The sequence below is a fragment of the Labeo rohita genome, chromosome 23 (assembly GCF_022985175.1).
Source record: "Labeo rohita strain BAU-BD-2019 chromosome 23, IGBB_LRoh.1.0, whole genome shotgun sequence".
NCBI lineage: Eukaryota > Metazoa > Chordata > Actinopteri > Cypriniformes > Cyprinidae > Labeo > Labeo rohita.
In genome coordinates, this window is record NC_066891.1 from 3,163,057 (window position 1) to 3,185,136 (window position 22,080).

The following is a 22,080-nucleotide window of genomic DNA, read 5'->3' on the forward strand; positions in this document are numbered from 1 at the left end:
ATTTAATTGCCTCCATTGATGCATTCCACTCTGACTTGTTTTTCAATGCATTCCACTGCCTGTACAAATCCATTCCACTTTCTCACTGCATTTCACGGCATCTACTGACGCATTTTACCCTCTCACTCTATTTCATTACCTCTATGGTTGTTTTTTGTTGCATTCCACTCTCTCACTGCATCTACTGCTGCATCACACTGCCCCCTTTCACTAAACTCACATTTTTAGTGCAGTATCCCAAATGTAGCATAAAACTATGTAAAAACCCAGATAGAAACCCAGTTATTCCAGTCTCCACTGCTTCCTTTCATTGCCTCTTACAGCCTCCACTGTAGCATTTCACTGACCTCATCTCAAATGCTGTCCTAAACCCTTTGGGTCCGATGAGTCCACACTCAATGCTGCACAGTTGTCCAATATAGAGTCCACATTTGGGACAGAGCCACTGTCTCACTGCTGCCTCGCATATTATATCTACTGTTGTGTTTCACTGAGGCACATGATGGTCCACACAGGAGCTCTGATGTTCAGAAGCCAATTTCAGCCTGCAGGACATAAAAAATGAGAGCTGGGAACAGTTAAAAAGACCTTGTTAACAAATCCAGAGTTTTATTAAATTTGTAAATTAATCACAGTACATTAGGACAATTGTTTTGTATTACAAGTTTTCTTAAATATTATGTTTAAATATGCAAATTATGCATTATGTAATGAAATATGCACTAATAAATATGCATGCATTTGCAGAATAGCATTCTGATCACTGGATTAAGTAGGTTCACAATTCTTGTTTGGTTTTGTTGACACATTAAAGGTTTTTACAGTGGATTTTTGATCCATAAATCAGAAAATACTGTCAACAGCCAAAAAATAAAGTACATTTTCACTTTGTTTTCAGGAGTAAAATGTAATAGAAACCAGACAAATGATATTTGAACAACAAACCCATCTTCAGAATATAGAGAGAAATAAAACTGTGTAGTTTGGTTTGGTTAAATTTCTGGCTCAGTGCAGAATAAAAATATATTCTGAGAAATATATACTGTAATTAAAATCTACAGATACAAAATTGTAATAAACATATAAATGTATAATTTGGTTATTTTCCTAAAGACAGAAGCAGAATGCCTTAAAATCTCCAAAAAATTAACCAGTGCATGAAAAAACGAGTTTGTTGTCTTATATGTTCTCGAAAGGCTGTTCTAGATCTGATATTTTGGCCTACTAGTCATCTCAGCTTCCTCCCAAATCAGTCGGAGTCCATTTGAAATCAGCATTTTCGAGGCTGATTCATGATTTAATACCCTGCCTGCTCACTTTCTGACATCTCCTGACCAGTTCTCCTGTCCGTTTCTCCGTAGGTGGTGAAGGTTGCCGGAAGCAACATCTCCCACAAGCTCCGTCTGTCCAGCGTGAAGCCGTCGGACGAGGGCACGTACGAATGCCGCGTCATCGACTTCAGCGACAGCAAGCTGCGCCACCATCGCGTGCGGGCGTACCTGCAGGTGGAGCGGCCCGAGGGGAACGCGGCTCCTCCGGTCCATCAGGGTGCGACATCGCAAGAGGAGGTTCTGCAGTCCGACCACCACAAGCACCAGCCGGCCCACCACGCCCACCACAAACCTGGCCGAGAGCTCAGGAAGAGGTCCACTGATGATAGCACCACTGACTGCACTGAGAGCTGTGCACTTTAGGTTCCTCTTATCTTTAGTTACTACGCGACCCGAACACCCTGTACACCTACACCACCCAAATACCCCATAATTCCTTAAGCCAACACCTAAACCTAGGGATAGCTCACCTGAAAATTACAAATCTGTCATTTACTCACCCTTGTGTTGTTCCAAACTCATATGACTGATTTTTACTAAAAAAAAAAAAAACATTTAAGGTTTTTGTGACTTTATTATATATATATATATATATATATATATATATATATTGTTTTATGTGCATTTTGTCCTTTGTTATTATAATTTTTTAGCCCCTGGTCACTGTCTTCTTCCAAAGAGCAAATTAAATATTAAATCAATCATTAAATCAATTTTGTTTCATGTAAAAAAAAAAAAAAAAAAAAAAAAAAAAAAAAAAAAAGGTCTTTTTGAGCTTTTTTTCTTTTGCCTTTTTAAAGCATTATTTTATTGATTTTTTTTTTTTTTTTTTTTTTTTTTTTTTTTTTTTTTTAAGCTTTAATTTGTTTTACTTACTTATTTATTGTATTTTGGGTTCTTTCTGGGTCCACTCTTTTTATTTTATCTTCATTTATTTTTTATTAGATCTCACTGTGTTTTGTGTGCTTTTTAATGTTTTTTTTTTTTTTTTTTTTTATCTTATTTTATTTTTTGGCCCCTGGTCACTATTTCCAAAGAGCAGCTTAAACATTTTCTAAATAATTGATTTTGTGTTTTATGGAAGAAAGTGAGTTAAACAGGTCTTTATTTTATTTTAGATATTTTTATTTTGTTTTATTTTGTGGTATTCATTTATTTATTTATTTTTTTTAAAGATTTATTTATTTATTTATTATGCCCCTGCTAATGCCCCTGGTCACCTTAAGCGTTCTGCAAAATAAATGATTTCATATTTTATAGAGGAAAATGGGTCAAACTGGTTTAAAGCAACATAAGGGTTGAGAGCATAAATAATGAGAGATTTTTGATTTTCGAGTGAACTATCCTCTTAACAAAAGATGTATATTTCTGTATAAAAACGAAGGTAGATGTCTGTTCAGAACAGCGAGTGCATGTGACAAACGTTTCTAATAATATTTGCCAATGAGCAAGAAACCAAATTGGACAGTTGATTTAAATTCTTTGGTCATTCTTAGTTTGATCAGATTCATGGTTTTGATACGATGTATAAACGGCTAGAAGCGGCAGAACAAACGTGAATGTTTGAAATACTCTTCATCAGGTCTAAACGATGACATTTACATGCTGTAATATTACTATCATTGTTTACATGTATAATGTTACAGGCACCAGTCGGAGGGTTTTTGTTCTGGACTGGCATTTGATGGCACAGTGCGATTTGATAGGTGCCAGCTTTTGCCAATTTGTTCCATGAAGCTTTTGTGTCAATGGAAGGATGGTGCGCACACAATATTACAACGTTTTGTGGTTTTTATGCAGCTTTAAAAAGATCCTGAAACACTCACAGTAAGTTCAATGGTATTAACAACAGCTTCATTTCTGGTTTCTTTGATTTTTACAGTTTGATTCAATAGTTCCGTTTTGTTTCTGGAAGTTATACATGTACAGATTGTGTATATTAAGTAATCCTACAAAAGACTGGTTTCACCTTCAGTGTATGCCTTTATCAAATAAAAAACATTGTACATTGATCATATGTCGTTGTGTATCATTAATACATTATTTGCTTGCTTTTTATTAACATTAACATTTTTATTCAAATTTGGTGAAATTGTACCTGAAAATTCTAATAATTAAGTCACGTGACCAATAAATTGTCGATATGTCACGGAATTAAAAATTAAAAACTAACGCTGCAGGTTTTCATTGTAACATGAAAGTAGTATAGCGTATCTATTTTTACATTTTAAATTCATTATTTTTTATTGTTTTGAATTTATGTTTCTGAAAAAGGCGCTGTTGTAGAGATTTCAAATGTTCAGTGTTTCAAATGTTAGTGACGTGGGTAGTGAAAAAAAAATTGTAAAATTAAAAATAGAGCTGCTATATCGGGCGGTAATGGTCAGAAATTCAGCAGGAGTGGGATTAAGAAAAAAACTTAGCTCTGTGACCCATTAAATATAACTATATAATATTATTATTGCACTTTAAATAAAATAAAAATAAATACAGTGCAATAATACTATTGTATTTTAAAATAAAAAGTCTTAAATAAAAATGCAATTATTTTATAGTAGCCCGCACTTATAAATATTATTAATGTTGTTATACTAATATGTTCATATTTACATTTTCAGTTTGTTTTATTTCTCTATTACTTGAATTTTATCTACCTTTTTTCTAAGCCTATGGGTGAGACTTCCGGTTTATTATCCGCTATAGGGAAATAATGAAAAACCAGTGGGCTCATAATTCAGATAATACATTAAAATAATATGTGACTCTGGATCACAAAACCAGTCATAAGGGTCAGTTTTTCAAAACTGAGATTTATACATCATCTGAAAGCCGAATAAATAAACTTTCCATTGATGTTTGTTAGTATAGGACAATATTTGGTCGAGATACAGCTATTTGAAAACCTGGAATCTGAGGGTGTAAACAAATCAAAATATTGAGAAAATTGCCTTTAAATTTGTCCAAATAAAGTTCTTAAAACAATGTACATTCATATATTTAAGAATTTTACAAAATATCTTCATGGAACATGATCTTTACTTAATAACCTAATGATTTTTGCCATAAAAGAAAAATCAATCATTTTGACCCATACAATGTATTTTTGGCCATTGCTACAAATATACCCCAGCGACTTAAGACTGGTTTTGTGGTCTAGGGTCACATATGGTAAGATGCACCAATTTGCAATATCAAGCTGCAAAATGAGCTATTTTGTACAGATAAAAATAGCTGGACATGAGACCAGAAGACAGACCCATACAATTTACAAACAGCCACGCCACGTTTATGGGAAGAAAAAGGTGGATATGAATTTTCATAATTTTCAAACCTGAAATCAAGCTTTATGCACTGCCAGTTTTAGCACTGTGGAGTGAAGTGTGTCAGCGAAAATGAAGTGTCACCAACCAACAGTGCATAGCTTAGATTTATGCATTTAGTTTGAACAGAAATCTTATGCAGTATTACAGTTAGTCAGTCTAAAACGGTGATTGTGCATTAACAGCTGTCAACCATGAATGCGTTTCCTAATAGCATCATTACCTAACAATGATTGCAAGTTCCTTTGAACTATTGGTAATGATGGAACTTGCGACCATAGTTGATTTTGGGAAACGGACCCCATGTCAGTAAACGAGCAGTCTGAACTTATTTACCCAGTGCATTTTTTTTTTCTTTGCATCTTTAGTTATAATATTATAGAACACTCCAAATGGTAGTGATAAAACTGTATATATTTACTAAAAAGACCAAAAAACCTTTAAAGTTGACTTTTACCTTTCGATCTAACAAAAGAGCTTCGCCGCCTACTTAACCCCAAAAACCACCTCAATTCTTCATTACTTTGTCACTTCAATTTGCTTTGCCGTCTTTACCGGCGGCGAATCCCTCAAACAAAGCTCATGTCAAGTGGTTTGACTCTATAATGATGCTTTCGCACTTATCAGAAGCGGCCGAGAGGAAATTGCATTAGCCCCGTATGCCGCATGTTAGCCGTTCGCCCCAGCGCTCGGGCCCGGTGAATAATAGCGCCTCTGTCAGCCCTGGCAGCAGGATAAATAGCAAAGTACAGTGCAGATAACACGGCAGCAGGCTAACACAAAGCATATGAGGCAGCTTTAATGCGGCTCTCACGGGCGGCACATTTATTAGACTGTCAAGAGAAGAGGCCGCGACCACACGAGACCGAACGGGAGATCCGGACCAACAGGACAAAGCTGCATGACTAAACCAGAACCTGCTGGATTTTATTGAGGTCTCCAAGTCTCTCAGAAATGGTACTAAACATGTAACGGATTGTTAATAAAATTTAATTCATTTAATTTAATTAAATTAATTAACAACTAACTGTACAATAACATAACATTATTTTTACAAATCGATTTATTAATCAATAAATTAATAATTAATTTCTATAATAATATCATATTGTAATTATTTGATATATTAATGTGCAATTTTAAAATATGCAATTATAATAATAATCCATAATTAAAGGTATGCTTTCAATAAATATGTCAAACAATAAGTGTATCATTTAAAATTCTTACATTTCTAAGTGTATCATTCAAAATTGAAATTAAAAACCAACTGGATTTAGCTGTACAGCTTAAAAGATGTACATATATAGTTATGTTCATCAAAATGCTTAAAAACTTTTGGAAAATATTCAGAATTGCACTAAAAAAAAGAATAGTAATAATGTAAAATAAAATTAATTTTGTATTGTACAAACAGGCATAACACAAACAAACCTCTATAATGTTACTGATTGCTTTCTGCCATAATACCAGATAATTATTACAGTAAAACTGTAGTATTTGATATAAACCACAAATGTCATCCAAAAAAAAAATTATGATTCTGAAAGATCCTATATTATTATTTTTTATTTTAGAGAAGTAACAATAACTTGTTAATAATTCCAAACATGGAATTTTATTAGAAAAAAATTATCTACATATACATTTTTGTATTTTTTTTTTGTGTAAGGAATAACAGTTTGTTCTATTGTAGATATAACTATTTGCATCATATGAAAAAGTCTTTTCAGCCTCATCCAAAAGTTTTTCCAGTCAAATATGTCGCCAAGGAAGATCAGCATCCTATAAACATTCATCGTCTCAAATCTAGCGTTCATATGTATGAAACCCTGTTATGTGGCATCCTGTTCCTGCGGGGGATCAAACTCCTGCAGTAATTTGAGGACGTTGTCTGTGAATTGGTTTCTGGGCTTGTCTGATCCAGTCAGCGTCACGGGCAGCAGATCAGGATGAGGCGGCTCGTACATGACGGGACAGCACAGCTCATTCAGACTGAACCAGCACAGATCAGCGTCCAGATCCATCAGTGAGCGAAACACACTACAGAGAACAAAACATGATAATACAAACAGCTATTAGTGTAACTCATACTATTACAGCAGGATATGGGACTCTCTACTTACAGCAGCACATAAAGTGAACTAGAGCGTGTTCAGTTTGGAGTTCTATTGTAGTAACTTGCATTTTAATGATTGCCTGATATCTAGAGAGCAGGATCATGAGACTTTGACTCTTTGCTGGGAGTTTGATTGACAGGTGAGCTGACCAATCATAACTGCCATTTTGTCCAACAACCAGACCAGAGAATAGATTAAAAATATAGTTCAGCCAAAAATGAAAATTCTGTCATTTATTACTCACCCTCATGCTGTTCCAAACCCATAAGACCTTCGATCATCTTTGGAACACAAATTAAGAAATTTTTTATTAAATCTAAGAGCTTTCTGACCCTGCATAGACAGCAATGCAACTGAAACATTCAAGGCCTAGAAACGTAGTAAAGACATCAATAAAATAGTCCATGTGACATCAGTTGTTCAACTATAATGTAAATGAAGCTAAGACAGGTTCCCACACATCCTGGAAAACCTGGAAAATTGATGACCAATTTTCCAGTCCTGGAAAACACATGGAAAATGACAGAAAATGGAAAATGTCCTGGAAAGTCTTGTAGTTGTCCTGGAAAATTATTATTTAAAAAAAAAAGGAATTGTATTCTCCTTTAGCCAAGCCCAAAACAAATAATGCTAGTAGCAGAAAATGTTCGAACTGACATAAATCTTAATTTCTGCTCCAGTTTCTGCTCCAAATGCGTGATTAGCAATCAGCTCGTTTGTTTTATTTCAGCCGATCTCTGTTCTGGTGCTGCTTTGTTTACTACAGTAACCAGGAAAATTCTGTATCACTGTTGTTCCATTAGCACCACCTGCTGTCAGAGAGTGAATTTGTGCTGTTTTTGTTTCCTGCAGATATTTTTTTGTGCAGCATAATTTCACAAAGGTAAAGTTAGACAATTTTGTTTTTGCTTCAGATTTTAAAATTAGATCAGAAACTGCTCATGTATGTAGAATCTTTCTTTGGATCATGATATGGCCAAAATTTATAATAAAAATATTTCTTAATTTCGATACGAGATAATTTATTGATATAAACAACATTTTAAAAGAATGTCTATATAAACTTCTGAAAAATGAATTTGCCAAATCTATGAAACCTCCTTCTGTAAAACCATATAATATTTTAGAAAAGAAAAAAAAAAAAAAAAAGAGTACAAATGTTCACCTTTTATTTGTATTTAGCCTTCAAATACAAATTCATTATCTGCCAGTAAGAGGCGCTTTTGGAGCGGTAGAAACATTAGTTTCCCCGGTAATGCTTGTACACAAAGCAGCGCTGTGCTTTATCAGATCAAATGAAAATGCCATTAAAACCTTTCTGAAGACAGACGCATCCCTTCAAAGGTACAGTAATTTAAAACTGCCGCACCACGTTTTGATTCTGAAAAGTGCAGCGCTCATGTTTATTCAACGAAGTCAATCAGTGTATGGGAAACACTGGTATAATGAAATATCAAAAATCATATCACCGTTATTGAAAAAAATATATATTGTGAAATATACTGATATTGAATTATTGTCCAGCCCTATTGGATCGTGATTAAAAAAAAGGCAATGTTTACCTCTAATTTTAAATGGCTACAGAAAGGAAAGTTTGCCCTGTAACAGAGCGAAAAACATCTTGTTTCTTGTAGGCATATTTTCATTCTTTTAAGAAAAAAAAAATCACCCAAAAAGAGTGGGAACCCTGTAAGAGAATACTTTTTGTGTCTCAGACAACTAAAATAAAAATTATTGAACAATTTCTTCTCTCCTGGGACAGTCCGCCATCATTATCGAGAGTACCCCGACACAGGAGAGAAGAAATTGTTGAATAAAGTCGTCATTTTGGTTTTCTTTGTGCACAAAAAGCATTCTTGTAGTAATGTGGACTATTTTAACAACGTCCTTATGACATTTCTGTGCCTTGACCGTGGTAGGACTCTTGCTATCTATGGAAGGTCAGAAAGGTCTGGGATTTCATCAAAAATATCTTAATTTGTGTTCTGAAGATGAACAAAGATCTTATAGGTTTGGAACGATTTTTTTATTTAGTTGATATTTAAAAAAATTAAAAATATAATAAAATTTTACATATTGTATTTTACACATTATATTATTAATTGCATATTATAAATTATATTATAAATAAAAAAAGACGTTTTATTTTATTTTTATGTATTTTTAGATATTTAGTTTTTATGTATTTTTATACATTTTATTTTTGGTCAATGCTTGTCATTCATTTCTAAATAGGCAAACAGATTAATCAAATCTCTTTCTTTCTCTTTATATCGGTCTAATGACCAAATATTGCTAGATATATTGATTTACTGCAAACCAAATAATAATAATAATAATAACAATGTTTTTGTATTAGTCTGTGCTAAGTTCCTGAAACTATAAACAAATAATGCATAATTAATCACTTTTATAAAAGAAAAAAAAAATGCTAAGGGATTTTAAATCCACCTTTTAAAAAAAGTCAGTTTAAAAAATATTCAGTTTCTGAACTGGAATGGGTGGGCCTTTACCTGAGACACGCCTCCTGCAGCTTGATTGGCTGTCGGCAGCTCAGGTACGGAAGACAGGCGTCAATCACTCGATCCAGATCCGCCTCCACTGCAAACACACATTCAAAATAAAGACTTGTCCTCAAACACAAACACAGGTGACACTTTATTTATGGGGGCAGTCATGGGCTTGTAGAGTTGGGCTTGTAACCCAAAGGTCGCTGGTTCGATTCCCACACCAGCAGGAATTGAAGGTGGGGATTGTGAATAAACAGCGCTCTTTCCACCTTCAATACAATGACTGAAGTGCCCTTGAGCAAGGCACTGAACCCCTAGTTGCTCCCTGGGCGCTGAAGCAATGGCTGCTCTCTGTGTGTGTGTGTGTGTGTGTGTGTGTGTACTTGTTTTTGCTACATTGTGGGGACCAAATGTCCCCACAAGGATAGTAAAACCTGAAATTTTTGACATTGTGGGGACTGGCTTGAGGTCCCCATGGGTACAAAAGCTTATAAATCATACAGAATGAGATTTTTTGAGAAAGTAAAAATGCAGAACGTTTTCTGTAAGGGTTAGGTTTAGGGGTAGGGTTAGGGTAAGGGGATAGAAAATACAGTGTGGACAGTATACAAACCATTGCACCTATGGAGAGTCCCCACAAGGATAATAAACCAGACATATGTGTGTGTGTGTGCGCGCATATGTGTGTTCACTTCTCACTGCTGTGTGTGTGCAATCGTGATGGGTTAAATGCAGAGGACCAATTTCGACTATCGGTCACCATAGTTGACAAAACGTTGTCACTTTCACTTTTTTCCTTTAAGGACCAATTAAGGACCAATCTCACTACTAACTAGTAGCTTATTAACATGTATTTTATTAGCATAAAACATATTAATTCCTTATTTTGCATGACCATAAATGACATCCCTTAATCCGACACCAATAGCTAAACTTAACTATCTTCCTAATAAATAGCAAATGAGGAGTTTATTGAGGGAAAACTCTTAATTAATGAGTTAATAGTGAATATGTGTTCACTAACCTAAAGTGTTACCCCAATATCATATGAAAGTCGAAAGAAAAATCAGCTTTAAATATTAAAACAGACACTGAATAGTGCAAAAGCAAATATTTTAGGTGATTGTTTGAGACGCTGTACACTAATATAGATTTGTCCCAATTCTCTATTCCCACAAACCTTAATGTATTTCTCCAGTGAACTCGCTGCCGTCGACTTAAAATTCACAGCAGAAATGCAAACAGTGAACGCCTGCGTCATAATGGCCACAGATGTTCTAATATATTCTAATAGTCTCCATGGCAGCATTATCCTAATTAATTAATTAAGCAGCCTGATGTAGAGCCTCATTACTCTAGAAAAATGGAGGTGAATGCAGAGGGACGGCGAGACCAGAGACAGAGAGAAATGAGGGATGGATGGAGAATAATAAAGAGGAAAAATGACGTGAGAGCGGGAGAGAGAGCACTAGAGCCAGCTGGGAAATAAACAGCATGACCTCTCATGTCTGTCTGTCCGTCTGTCTGTCTCTCAGGTGTCTCTCATAACCATGGTAACTCTATCAGTATTCAGTATTTTCCTCCATCCACACACGTTTTTCTCCGGATGAATCTCCTCCACATGGCGGCTCAATCAAACGACAAATCACTTTAGTATTTCACAAACCATTGGCTTCAAATTTCTCATGGTTTGGTTTGTTACACGGTTGCCAGATGTTGCTAGACTTGAGGCTAGTATTGAAAATGATATTTTATCAGCCAATAGCCAATATTATTTACATGCATTAAGCCTGAATGCTTGAGACGAACTAGAGCATGTGAGATTTTTCTGTTTCACCCCGTCTGGATTACATTAGAAAACCCAGTGAGGGTGAGAAAAAAATGAAAACAACTGATACGAAGGACTAAAAATCCCCCCTTGGAGCTTTTCCAGAGGGATGAACAGAGCAGCACAGGATGGTGTGTGTCTGAGCAAAGCTCTGGGGTTTTCAGATGGAGCTGTGATGTGACATCAACAGGAACACGTCTTCATCGCTTATGGTGAGATTGACTTTGATGCGTTTGGTGCAGCTGCAATGCAAGACTGATGCAAGTCTGCCATCTAGTGGTGATTGTGCTCAAATGTTCTTAGACAACACAAAATATGTATTTAAATATCTGATATTATTGAGCACAATTCATCAGCATATTATTCTAAAGGGGGAAACAAATATTTTCATAATCTTTCAATAAGTAGTATTTTCTCCATTAAAAATTGTAACAAAAATATACAAAAGAGTATTAAAAATGACAATTATAGTGTTTTTGCACTTGCAAAACTTTTGCGTTCCCCCCACAATTTTTGCATTCGCTTACAAACATTTTGTTTTATTTCAAAAGCACTGTTTTTTTCCATTTCTTCTCATATTATTTCCAACACTATTTTTTGTTTTCACTTGTCGAGCAAAGGCATTGAAATATTAAATTACAGGTGTCCTTGTTACAGTGTAATTATACATTACTGAGTAATATTAATAAACTACATGTATTTACTATATGGTTAGGGTTAAGATTAGGGTTTGGCTTAGGGTTACTTGCATGCAATTATGCATAACTTATTGTTATTACAATAGTAATTACATCTAACATGTAACAATGACACCTTAAAATAAAGTGTTAATGCATAGTTAACTAAAACTATGCACACATTTCTTTACCTTAAATAAAAAAAATATGTATGTATATATATAACATTTTATTTCAGCTAGTTGCCTATACAATATTTCTAAAATAACTAAAGAAAAATTGAAGAAATTAAAATCAATAAATAAAAAAAATGTGATAAAAACTATACAGACACTGAAAAAAAAACTTTTATAAAAATGAACAAAAACAAAAAAAATTACTAAAACTTTAACTAATATTAGGTGACAACAAATGACAATTTTTGTTTTTGCACTTGCAAAACTTTTGCATTCCCCCAAGAAATTTTGCATTCGTTTGCAAACATTTTGTTTTCTCTCAAAAGCATTGAAATATTATAGTTAACTAAAACTATGCACAAATTTCTTTACTTTAAATTATATATATATATATATATATATATATATATATATATATATATATAATGTATATATGTGTGTGTGTATAACATTTTATTTCTGCTTGTTGCCTATGCAATATTTCTAAAATAACTAAAATTAAATAAATTAAAATCAATAAATAAACAAAATTGATTAAAAAAAACTATAGACATTTAAAAATATATATATAAAAATGAGCAAAAACAACAAAATTACTAAAACTTTAACTTGTATTAGGTGAAAACAAATGAGTTTTAGTGTTTTTGCACTTCCCCCAAGAAATTTTGCATTTGTTTTTTCCATTTCATCTCATATTATTTCCTTGAAATATTATGTTGTGTGTATGTGTTTTTATATATATATATATATATATATATATATATATATATATATATATATATATATATATATATATATATATGTATATATATTTTTTTACTTATTTTATTTTAAGCTTGTTGCCTATGAAATATTTCTAAAATACCTATAATTAAATAAATTAAAATCAGTAAATAAGAGAAATTGATAAAAACTATATAGACATTAAAAAAACTGTTAAAAATGAAAGAAAACAACACAATTACTAAAACTTTAGCTAGTCTTAGGTGAAAACAAAATATATATATAAAACAATATTGATATACTATATAAAAATAGATTATACGAAGGACCAAAAAGATAAAAATAACACTGCTTACATCTATTTTTCCATTGCCATATCCCGTAAGATTATGCAGGCAATGAAAAATAATATAAAAATAAAATATCAAACCCACTTTTAAAAGCAAAAATGGTTCAAATCCTAAAATAAGGTCCTGTCCTACATTTTTCTAGCTGAATACTTTATTTTGCTCAGACATTCAGCACATTATTGAAAGTTGATGCATTTTCGGTTTTAGAAATAATTTAGGCAGACTATATTACAATAATATAAGGATTTAGTGTTGCATTTTAAGCTATAATAACCTATAATATCATATGCATTTACATGATTTTATGATGATGGAGGCACTGCACATCTATTAAAATAATCAATATAATTTATTTTAATTCGGCTTGGAGGGACAATGGAACAAGTAGCTGAACCTTAGCTTTTAAATGAATGGTAACACTTTACAAAAAAGTTTATTAGTTAACATGAATTAAGAATGAACAATACTTCTCCATGATTTATTAATGTTAGTTAATGTTAATTTCAGTATTTACTAATGCATTATTAAAATTGTGTTTGTTAATATTAGTAGCACTGTGAACTAACATTAACAAAGATTAATAAATAGTGTAATAAATGTTTTGTTCATAGTTCTTTCATGTTAGTTAATACATTAAATAATGTTAACAAATGACACCTTATTTTAAAGTGTTTCCAAATTAATGTTTCTTACACATAATAAACAATAAATGGCATAAAAATATTTAAAAACCTTACTGACGTCCATTGATATTTCTTTTATAGCTGATTATTAAATGTTATTCAATATCATTAGGCATGTTTCTAGCAGGCGTTTGGGACAATGATGTGCACACTTACTCAGGTCCAGTTTCACACACAGAGGTCCGAGACCCTGCAGCACGGCGAGCTGGAGTTTGTAAGCCAGCGTGTGTGTGTAGACGGGCCCGGAGCGAGCGCTGACCTCCGCCTGCTTCACCAGAGAGGAGGTGAGACGGGGCAGAACCTCCTTAGACACACGTTTCCTCAGGAAATCTCCACACGACTCGCCCAGAACACACAACACCTGGACAATGAGATCCATAGAAGAAAAACAGAGCAACTTGATGATTTGCTGCATCAATATTTGCATTCCAACTAATATACACTGCAGTTCAACTGTTTGAGGTTGGTAAGATTTTTGAAAAAAAAAAAAAATCTTTTCTGCTCACCAAGGCTGTATTTATTTGACCAAAAATACAGTAAAATTTGTAATATTGAGAAATATTATTACAATTTTAAATAACTGATTTCTATTTAAATATGTTGTAAAATGTAGTTTATTTTTGTGATCAAAGCTGAATTTTCAGCAGCATTACTCCAGTATCCAGTGTCACATGATCCTTCAGAAATCATTCTAATTTGCTGCTCAAGAAGCATTTTTGATACATTTTATTTTTCAACATTCATTCATTCTATTTCAGTATGAACTGAAAGTTCAAAACAACAGCATTTTTTTTTTTTTTTTTTAAATCAATGCAATAATATTAAACCCATCACTAATGAATCCTTTAGAAGACTGACTTTGTTTTGACAATGGAATATATTACCAATGCATTATTAAAATTGTGTTTGTTAATATTAGTAGCACTGTGAACTAACATTAACAAAGATTAATAAATAGTGTAATAAATGTTTTGTTCATAGTTCTTTCATGTTAGTTAATACATTAAATAATGTTAACAAATGACACCTTATTTTAAAGTGTTTCCAAATTAATGTTTCTTACACATAATAAACAATAAATGGCATAAAAATATTTGAATCCATTGATATTTCTTTTAGACTGATTATTAAATGCTTTCAATATTTGGCAATGGAATATATTACTAATGCAAATCATTGAACTACAATATTCTGTTTATGATATTGTGGATGGTCGTAGTTGCTAAGATGTTTTTTGCATGTTTTTATATGATTGCTAGGGTATTCTTGGTGGTTGCAAGGACATTATGTCACCTTGAATGCTCGCGGTACAGCAAGAGGGTCATCATTGGTGAGACGATGGAGGAGAGCAGGCCAGCACCGGTGCACCATGGGAAGCAGCTCGTCCTCGCACTCACATAAAACAAACACACACAATTCCAGGATGTCCAACACCTGTAAATGCACATGCATTGACTTTAGAAAAGAAAACAGGCCTGCAGCGATGCCAAAACTATAATATGCCAACGGAACAGATTTTACAACCTTGAGCCGGATTCTCAGGTTGGAGTCGGAGAGCAGGTGTATGCATCGTTCCATCACGTCTTTTGCAATCTGGATGTGTAGAGGAAGCTCCTTTTTCTCTGCAGGACCATCCGTGTCCTCATCAGAAGCTGGTGGAGGACCATCTATGGAAAGGAGAATTTAAAAAGACACCAGAAAAGTCTAGTTCTGTGAGACTGTCATCATGCAAACAGCTAAATGCATGTTGTAAATCAGCTACAAACCTTCAGCGTGATAGTAGAAAAGCCATAATAACAGATCATTCGGGGAATTCGCTCTGTGTGGTGTTGGTTTAATGATCAGAAATCTGAGCCCTAAGTTGAAAGTCTCAGCATGTGGAGGATTAAAGATGAGCCAAAAATGGTGCTTGTACGATCATAATTCTGGTCTATTACATCTGTACCCTCATGTAAAGCACTTACCGCAGCTTGTTCCAGGGGAACCGACTACCCCTATTACAGGTCTGCGGTTATGATGAAACCTTCAGCAGAATTAACGTAACAGTTCCAGCACTTTTTACTTTTATGCTGCGACAACTCACTGGATCATTACTGTCATCTGCTGTGCAGAATTAAATTACAGGAAGGAACTGTAAAGCGCAACTATTTTCTGTCGTAGGGAAACTTACTGAACTGCATTTCAGAGAAAGTCAATACAGAATACGTCCTTGGAAATTTAGGTCCAAAAATTGTAATTAAGTATACAAGCAAATTTTTTATAAGATATTCTAAATTCATATTTGAATGGTGTGCAATTCTGCTAGATTTGTTTTATCATCCACCAGGCAAAATTCATAAGTCTGATCGCTTAGAAAGGTAAGAACATTTACATGTAAAGAGACAGTTCACCCAAAATTGAAAATCCTGTCATTAATTATTCACCCTTCGTTCATTTTTAGAACACAAATTAAGATGCTCTCGGATGAAATCAAGGAGCTCTTGGACCCTCCATAGACAGCAAGGGCCACACCATGTTCAAGGCCCAGAAAGAACATTGACAAAATAGTCCATGTGACATCAGTGCTTCAACCTTAATTTTATGAAGCTAAAATATCATTATTTAACAATTTGTCTCCTCCGCGTCACCCTAGCGGCATTTTGGAGAGCACCAAAAGTTTCCAAAATATATATATATAAAACATTTTTTTTTAAATAAATTTTAAAAAGTTAAAGAATCTGCAGTAAAAGATCAATGATATTTTTTTCCATATAAAAAAAGAAGCATATATATAGATTCAGGATTCAGATATGACATTGAAACCTCATGCAATCAGCAGTGTTGCTTTTGCTTCAGCTCAGATGAATTAAATTAATCTTCTTGGTTGCCTCCAGGTGCTTCAAAAGTGATATCTCTCCTGAGTTGCATGTCTCTACCCACAAACAAATCAACAAATTTATGAAATGGGTGATGCAGAGGAGAAGAATTGTTGAATAAAGTTCTTTTAGTTTTTTGTACAACAAAGTATTTTTGTAGATTCATAAAATTATGGTTTAACTACTGATGTCACATGGATTAATTTGTCGAGGTTCTTGGTACCTTTCTGGACCTTGAACATGGCAGGACCCTTGCTGTTTAAGGAGCTCTCGGATTTCATCAAAAATATCTTAATTTGTGTTCCAATGAAAAACGAAGGTCTTACGGGTTTGGAATGACATGAGGGTGAGTAATTAATGACACAATTTTCATTTTTAGGTGAACTATCCCTTTAAGTTTAATGTATGTATTAATGTAAATTACCAACCTAAATCATTAGGATCTTCCTCCTCTACACCAACGCCTTCTGCTAGCTCCTTCTGCTTCTTATAGTCCAAGAGAAACTGCCTCAAGTTCACACACTCTTTATTCTGGGTCTCTTTTTTGGGTGTCTTCTGGCGTCCCATAGTAGCGGGGAACCATCTCACTGTGGTAAAACACATGTTGATTTTTCAAACTCTAAAAACACATTTAGCCACTGATACTTAAAGGAGATGTCCACTTACAGAACAACAATTTACAGATAATGTACTCACCCCCTTGTCATCTAAGATATTCGTGTCTTACTTTCTTCAGTTGTAAAGAAATTGTGTTTTTTGAGGAAAACATTTCAGGATTTTTCTCTATATAATAGACTGATATGGTGCCCCTAGTTTGAACTTCCGAAATACAGTATAGATGCAACTTCAAACAAACCCCAAATGCGTTTGTAAACAATCCCAGCCGACGAAGAAGAGTCTTATCTAACGAAACGCTTGGTTATTTTCACAAAAAAAAATACAATTTAAATACTTTTTAATCTCAAACACTTACTTTTCTCTCCTTGGACTATGTGTATTCTGGCTCAAGACAGTTAGGGTATGTTGAAAAACTCTTATTGTATTTTCTCCCCCTTAACTTCAAAAATCATTTCAAAATCATCCTACATCGTTGCAGAAGCACCGACCCAGTTTTTGCAAAGTGAACATGCAAAGAAGATCAAACACCCTTAACAAAAAAGGTAAAACAGTGATATAGGATGATTCTGAAGTTGAGGGAGAACATGAGATGGGAGATTTTTGACATACCCTAACTGTCATGAACCGGAAAAAACAGAGGTCGGGAAGAGCAAGACAAGGCGAGCATTTGACATTAAAAAGTATATAAATTGTATTATTTTTATAAAAATAAACGATCGTTTTGCTAGATAAGACCCTTCTTTCTCGGCTGGGATCATTTACAACTGCATTTGGGATCATTTAAAGTCACATTTAAACTGCATTTTGGAAGTTCAAACTCAGGGCACCATATCAGTCCATGTCCTCAAAAAACATACTTTCTTTATGACTGAAGAAAGACAGACATGAACATCTTGAATGACAAGGGTGAGTACATTATCTTTAAATTGTTGTGGAAGTGGACTTCTCCTTTAAGAGTAACTATGTTACAGTTAAGTAAACTAAGGAAAAGTAAGACTCACCAAGTGCTTTCATGAGTGAGTGTAGCACACTACAGAACTGTGGCGCTCTCTGGTCATAGCTGAGATCCAGTGCCGTTAACACGTCCTGCACCACATCGACCACTAGAGGCAGCAGACTGGCATCCGAGTGAGTAAACATGACCGCAAGAACCCGCGGAGCATGAGGGTGAATCCTGGGTCTGGTTAGGTTTAAAGAAACATCATTGAGAAGATAGTCTGAGTTCTTGATGACCAGCTCTTTGGGTGAACTGTAATCACAAGCCTTGCAAAGGTCGCACATGGCGCTAAAAGCCGCTTGGCTGACGAGAAGCGACTCGTCTCCGGCCTTCTCCAGGACAGGGTATAGTGACGTCATTAGAAGCAGACGGAAATCAATGCCTAAAGCTAGGGCGAAGCCTCCAATGCCTTCCAGCTGGATACAGATTTGCCAGATGTTGCTGTTGAGTTGGTGGAGCGTTGGAGTTTTGGATGCTGGAAGCAGTTGCAGACAATTTTGTTCTAGACTGTTGGGAACCAAGGAGGTTGCAGACTCAAGTTTCCCTTCCAAGGCTTCAGAGACTGTAGGGAGATGCCAGTTGCCCAAACTGATGTACTCCTCAATGATGGACGTGATTGAAGATTTCAAGTCGTCTTGATTTGCTCCGGAACAATCGATCCTCGAACTGTCCGTCTCTACGCCAATGCCTGCGGCACCAACAACAATCTCGTTGAGGACCAAAGCAGCTTGCTTTCTATAAAACAAAGACTCCTTGTACAATTCCATGAAGCGGTCAACAAGAAGGTAGAGGTTTCCATAATATCCCAACATGCGGCATATCTTCCTTAGTGCTGAGAATATCTTGTCGTCTGTGAAGTAGAGGAAGTATTTCCTCTGGGATGGGATTTGGTGCACGTCAGGTCTCAAGTCTTTTGAAGATGTTAGAGTTCTCTCCTCAATGATCTTCACATCAGTTACGTCCAGCTCCATCACCTGCATCAGCGCTTTGGAGATACGCTCAAGATGTACTGCTGACGTTAGTACCACATCCACTTTGGGCCCCAGAATCTTGAGGTACCCAAGGAACACGTTAAGAACAAAGAGCTTGCGCTGGTCATCGGACGTTCTCATGAGTCTAGGTAAGGATGACGCCAAGTTGTGGAGGTTTTCGGATAGAATATCAGTGAAGTCCTGACCTTTATGTGCCACCTCATCCAGTGCTGCACTGCACCTGTCCTTAACCTCAGGCTCCTCATCGTTGATGGCGCCTACCAATGCTTCCAATAGAGGACCGACACATTCACCCACAGACTGGCTGCACTGAGAAAGGAGGAAATGGGATAGATTGACCAACTCAAGTCTTACTCTCCAGTGCGGGTGGGCAGATGTGCAAGAAATGATCTTCTGTAAGACCATAGCAAGGCGTTGGGATGTGGCTTTCCGCCAGGATGGAGTCCTTTTTACAACAAGCTCCGCAATCCTTCCCAGATCACCAGCTGCCACATCATTGTCTGTCTTCTGAAGCTGCTCATCAGCCATTACCAGACCAACCGCTTTGTACCAAACCCTCATGGCCTTCACTGTAACTGCATGGCCTTGTCTTACGTCTCCACTTATTACGTGACTCAGGGCTTGAGAAATCCCAGGTAAAAAAGTGGCTAGGGTGCGTCCGAGTAGATATCTCTCATCTTGTCCCGGCTCAATGTGTTCCTCTTCACAGTTGCACTGGTGAAACAACGAAAGGAGACATTTAAGAGAAGCCGTTTGAACTCTTCTGGCTTTTTCATGCTCTGCAAGTGCCAGAAGTAGCGACACAGCGGCTCCAAGTCCAGGCAACATGCTTGGCTCGTAGAGTTTAAAAACAATGTCACCGTAGGCAGAGTGCATAAGGGCGTCCAGGCATCTAAGGACAGCCAGCTTTATTTCCTCAGACGTTTTGGCGGGTTTTCCGGGGTCTTTTGGAGAACAAAGACAAAGGCACAGCTCGGAGAAGAGATCCCGCAGAGAATCCCAACTCTGAACGCATGTGTTCTCCAGCACATACGTCATAGCTTCCATGACCGCCTGGATGAGTCCCTCCCGCTTGGAGCCGGGAGTTTTAAGGACAAATCTGAGGGGAAACAGAACATAGTCCTGGAGCTGTTGGAGAGCTCCATCGCTTATACTGCGGAGATGACCGCTAAGAGCTTCTACGTTAGCAGTCGTAGGTTCTTTGGTAAGGAGGACACAGGATGGACGGAGATATGCAAATGCAATCTTTGGATCTTCGACCTGATGTTCAGCCATTCTTCATGTATGGAGCGTTGAGATCTGTTAAGGAAGATTCAATGGGGATATAACAATTTAACTTTATGAAATACAAAGAAGAAAGCATCCAAAACATTAGCTAACAATGTTAATTAAACAAAGTATTAATCAGCACCAGTTAGTAATCAATGACTTTATGTTACATTTTCATTATATAGTCCAGTAAATGCATTTCACAATAGTGTTTTCACAACACGTCATTAAACAGCCATATTGGCAGCACTCAACGTAAACAATGCCACTGAACAGAACAAAACGTGCATATTTTGTTGATTATTGCTGCTGAAAATGGTCAATTATTGTCATGTTTTGGGCTGAAAAACACTTGGGAGTAGTACAGACTAGCCAAAAGTTATAACAAATCAAGTACAAGAGTGGAAAAACCTGTCTGAGGAACAAAGATGTTTGTGGCAAAGTTGAACCCGGATTTCCAGGGCAAGAATCATGACAACATTTGTGTTAGTTCCTATTATTTCCAGTCAGTTAGGTGAAAAAGTAGGCTAATATTTTAATTAATTATGCCCGGACCATACATATCCTTACATATACAATTAACTTTAGTTTGTTAAAATATTGCGCCCTTTCACGCTTATTAAGTCCATCCCTATAAGATTTAGAGGCTTCCACACGTTTTTCCATAGTTTAGACAGCATAAATTATAGGGCTGTCAAACAGTACCGGGTTCGGTACTTTCGGTACTGAAATTCAATCAGTGACGTTTAAAAATCGGCTGAACAGTGCTCAAATGTGAGCGGGAAATGGACGTTTTTAAAATTTCAGTACCGAAAGTACCGAACCCGGTACCATTTGACAGCCCTAATAAATTAGCAGAACAGAGTATTCAGTAGTACATTAACCATGCAATCCATGCTGTTGTTTACATCTGAGTATCGCCAATATGGCCGCACATCCGGGTAACTGACCAAATCATGACGTACGTGCAAACCCTGTATATGCAGATCATTTTCTAACTTCTTAAATAATATTTCCCATAACTGTTTTCACTAGCACACATAAGGCATGTTATCATAAAACAAACAAACAGGCAAAAACATTGATGAAAAGAGTCAGTTACCAACTCTGAACTGCTTGTCACACTAAAACATGAAATTTTCTATTATGTGTATATCACTCTTATTACTGTGTATGATTAATAAGATTTCAAATGATATTAGTTAAAAAAACAAGTTGTTTTTACTATATTATTCTATGGCTAAGTTTAATTTTAATACAGGAAGAAGGAGAGAGCATACTGAATATTTACTTACAGCCCCTCCCCTAAAATTTCCCATAATACTTACTTTAAGTGGTTCAGTCCAGCTAAGTCATGTCAGCGACAGCACTCATGCAGTTTCAATATCATAATCATGACATTAAACTCCTGTTTCATTTCAACATTTCAAACATAATATGACAAAATTCAGTCCAGGTAGATATCCTCTATACCTGCTATCAAAACAAAAGCTGGGTCTCTTAGACAAAATCACACATAGAACTATCAAATGACTGCTATTATTATTTAAAACGACACATGCAAAGATTACAGTGTTGCACAAACACAACCAGCATGTGTCGCCTTTCTTATGACATCAGTATGACGTCAC

The 22,080-nt window shown here is 35.4% G+C and overlaps 2 protein-coding genes across 2 annotated transcripts in view; one reads left to right on the forward strand and one right to left on the reverse strand.

The window, feature by feature from the left end:
- The window catches only part of LOC127154299 (V-set and transmembrane domain-containing protein 2-like protein), a 54,593-nt gene extending 52,518 nt beyond the window's left edge, over positions 1 to 2,075 (forward strand). Inside the window, exon 4 of the mRNA XM_051095737.1 lies at positions 1,362 to 2,075. Coding sequence (XP_050951694.1) covers positions 1,362 to 1,694 — 333 coding nt within the window. The 3' untranslated portion in view covers positions 1,695 to 2,075. The remainder of the gene's footprint in view (positions 1 to 1,361) is intronic.
- Positions 2,076 to 6,029: 3,954 nt separating this feature from the next.
- tti1 (TELO2 interacting protein 1) lies at positions 6,030 to 22,047 on the reverse strand. The gene is made up of 8 exons (XM_051097423.1): positions 21,778 to 22,047; positions 18,193 to 20,479; positions 17,002 to 17,160; positions 15,243 to 15,385; positions 15,012 to 15,152; positions 13,875 to 14,079; positions 9,285 to 9,372; positions 6,030 to 6,694 (listed from the first exon to the last, which is right to left on the reverse strand). The coding sequence occupies exons 2-8, from the start codon at positions 20,453 to 20,455 to the stop codon at positions 6,487 to 6,489; spliced, it is 3,207 nt and encodes a 1,068-aa protein (XP_050953380.1). The 5' UTR covers positions 20,456 to 20,479; positions 21,778 to 22,047; the 3' UTR covers positions 6,030 to 6,486.
- Between the last annotated feature and the right edge of the window lie 33 nt (positions 22,048 to 22,080).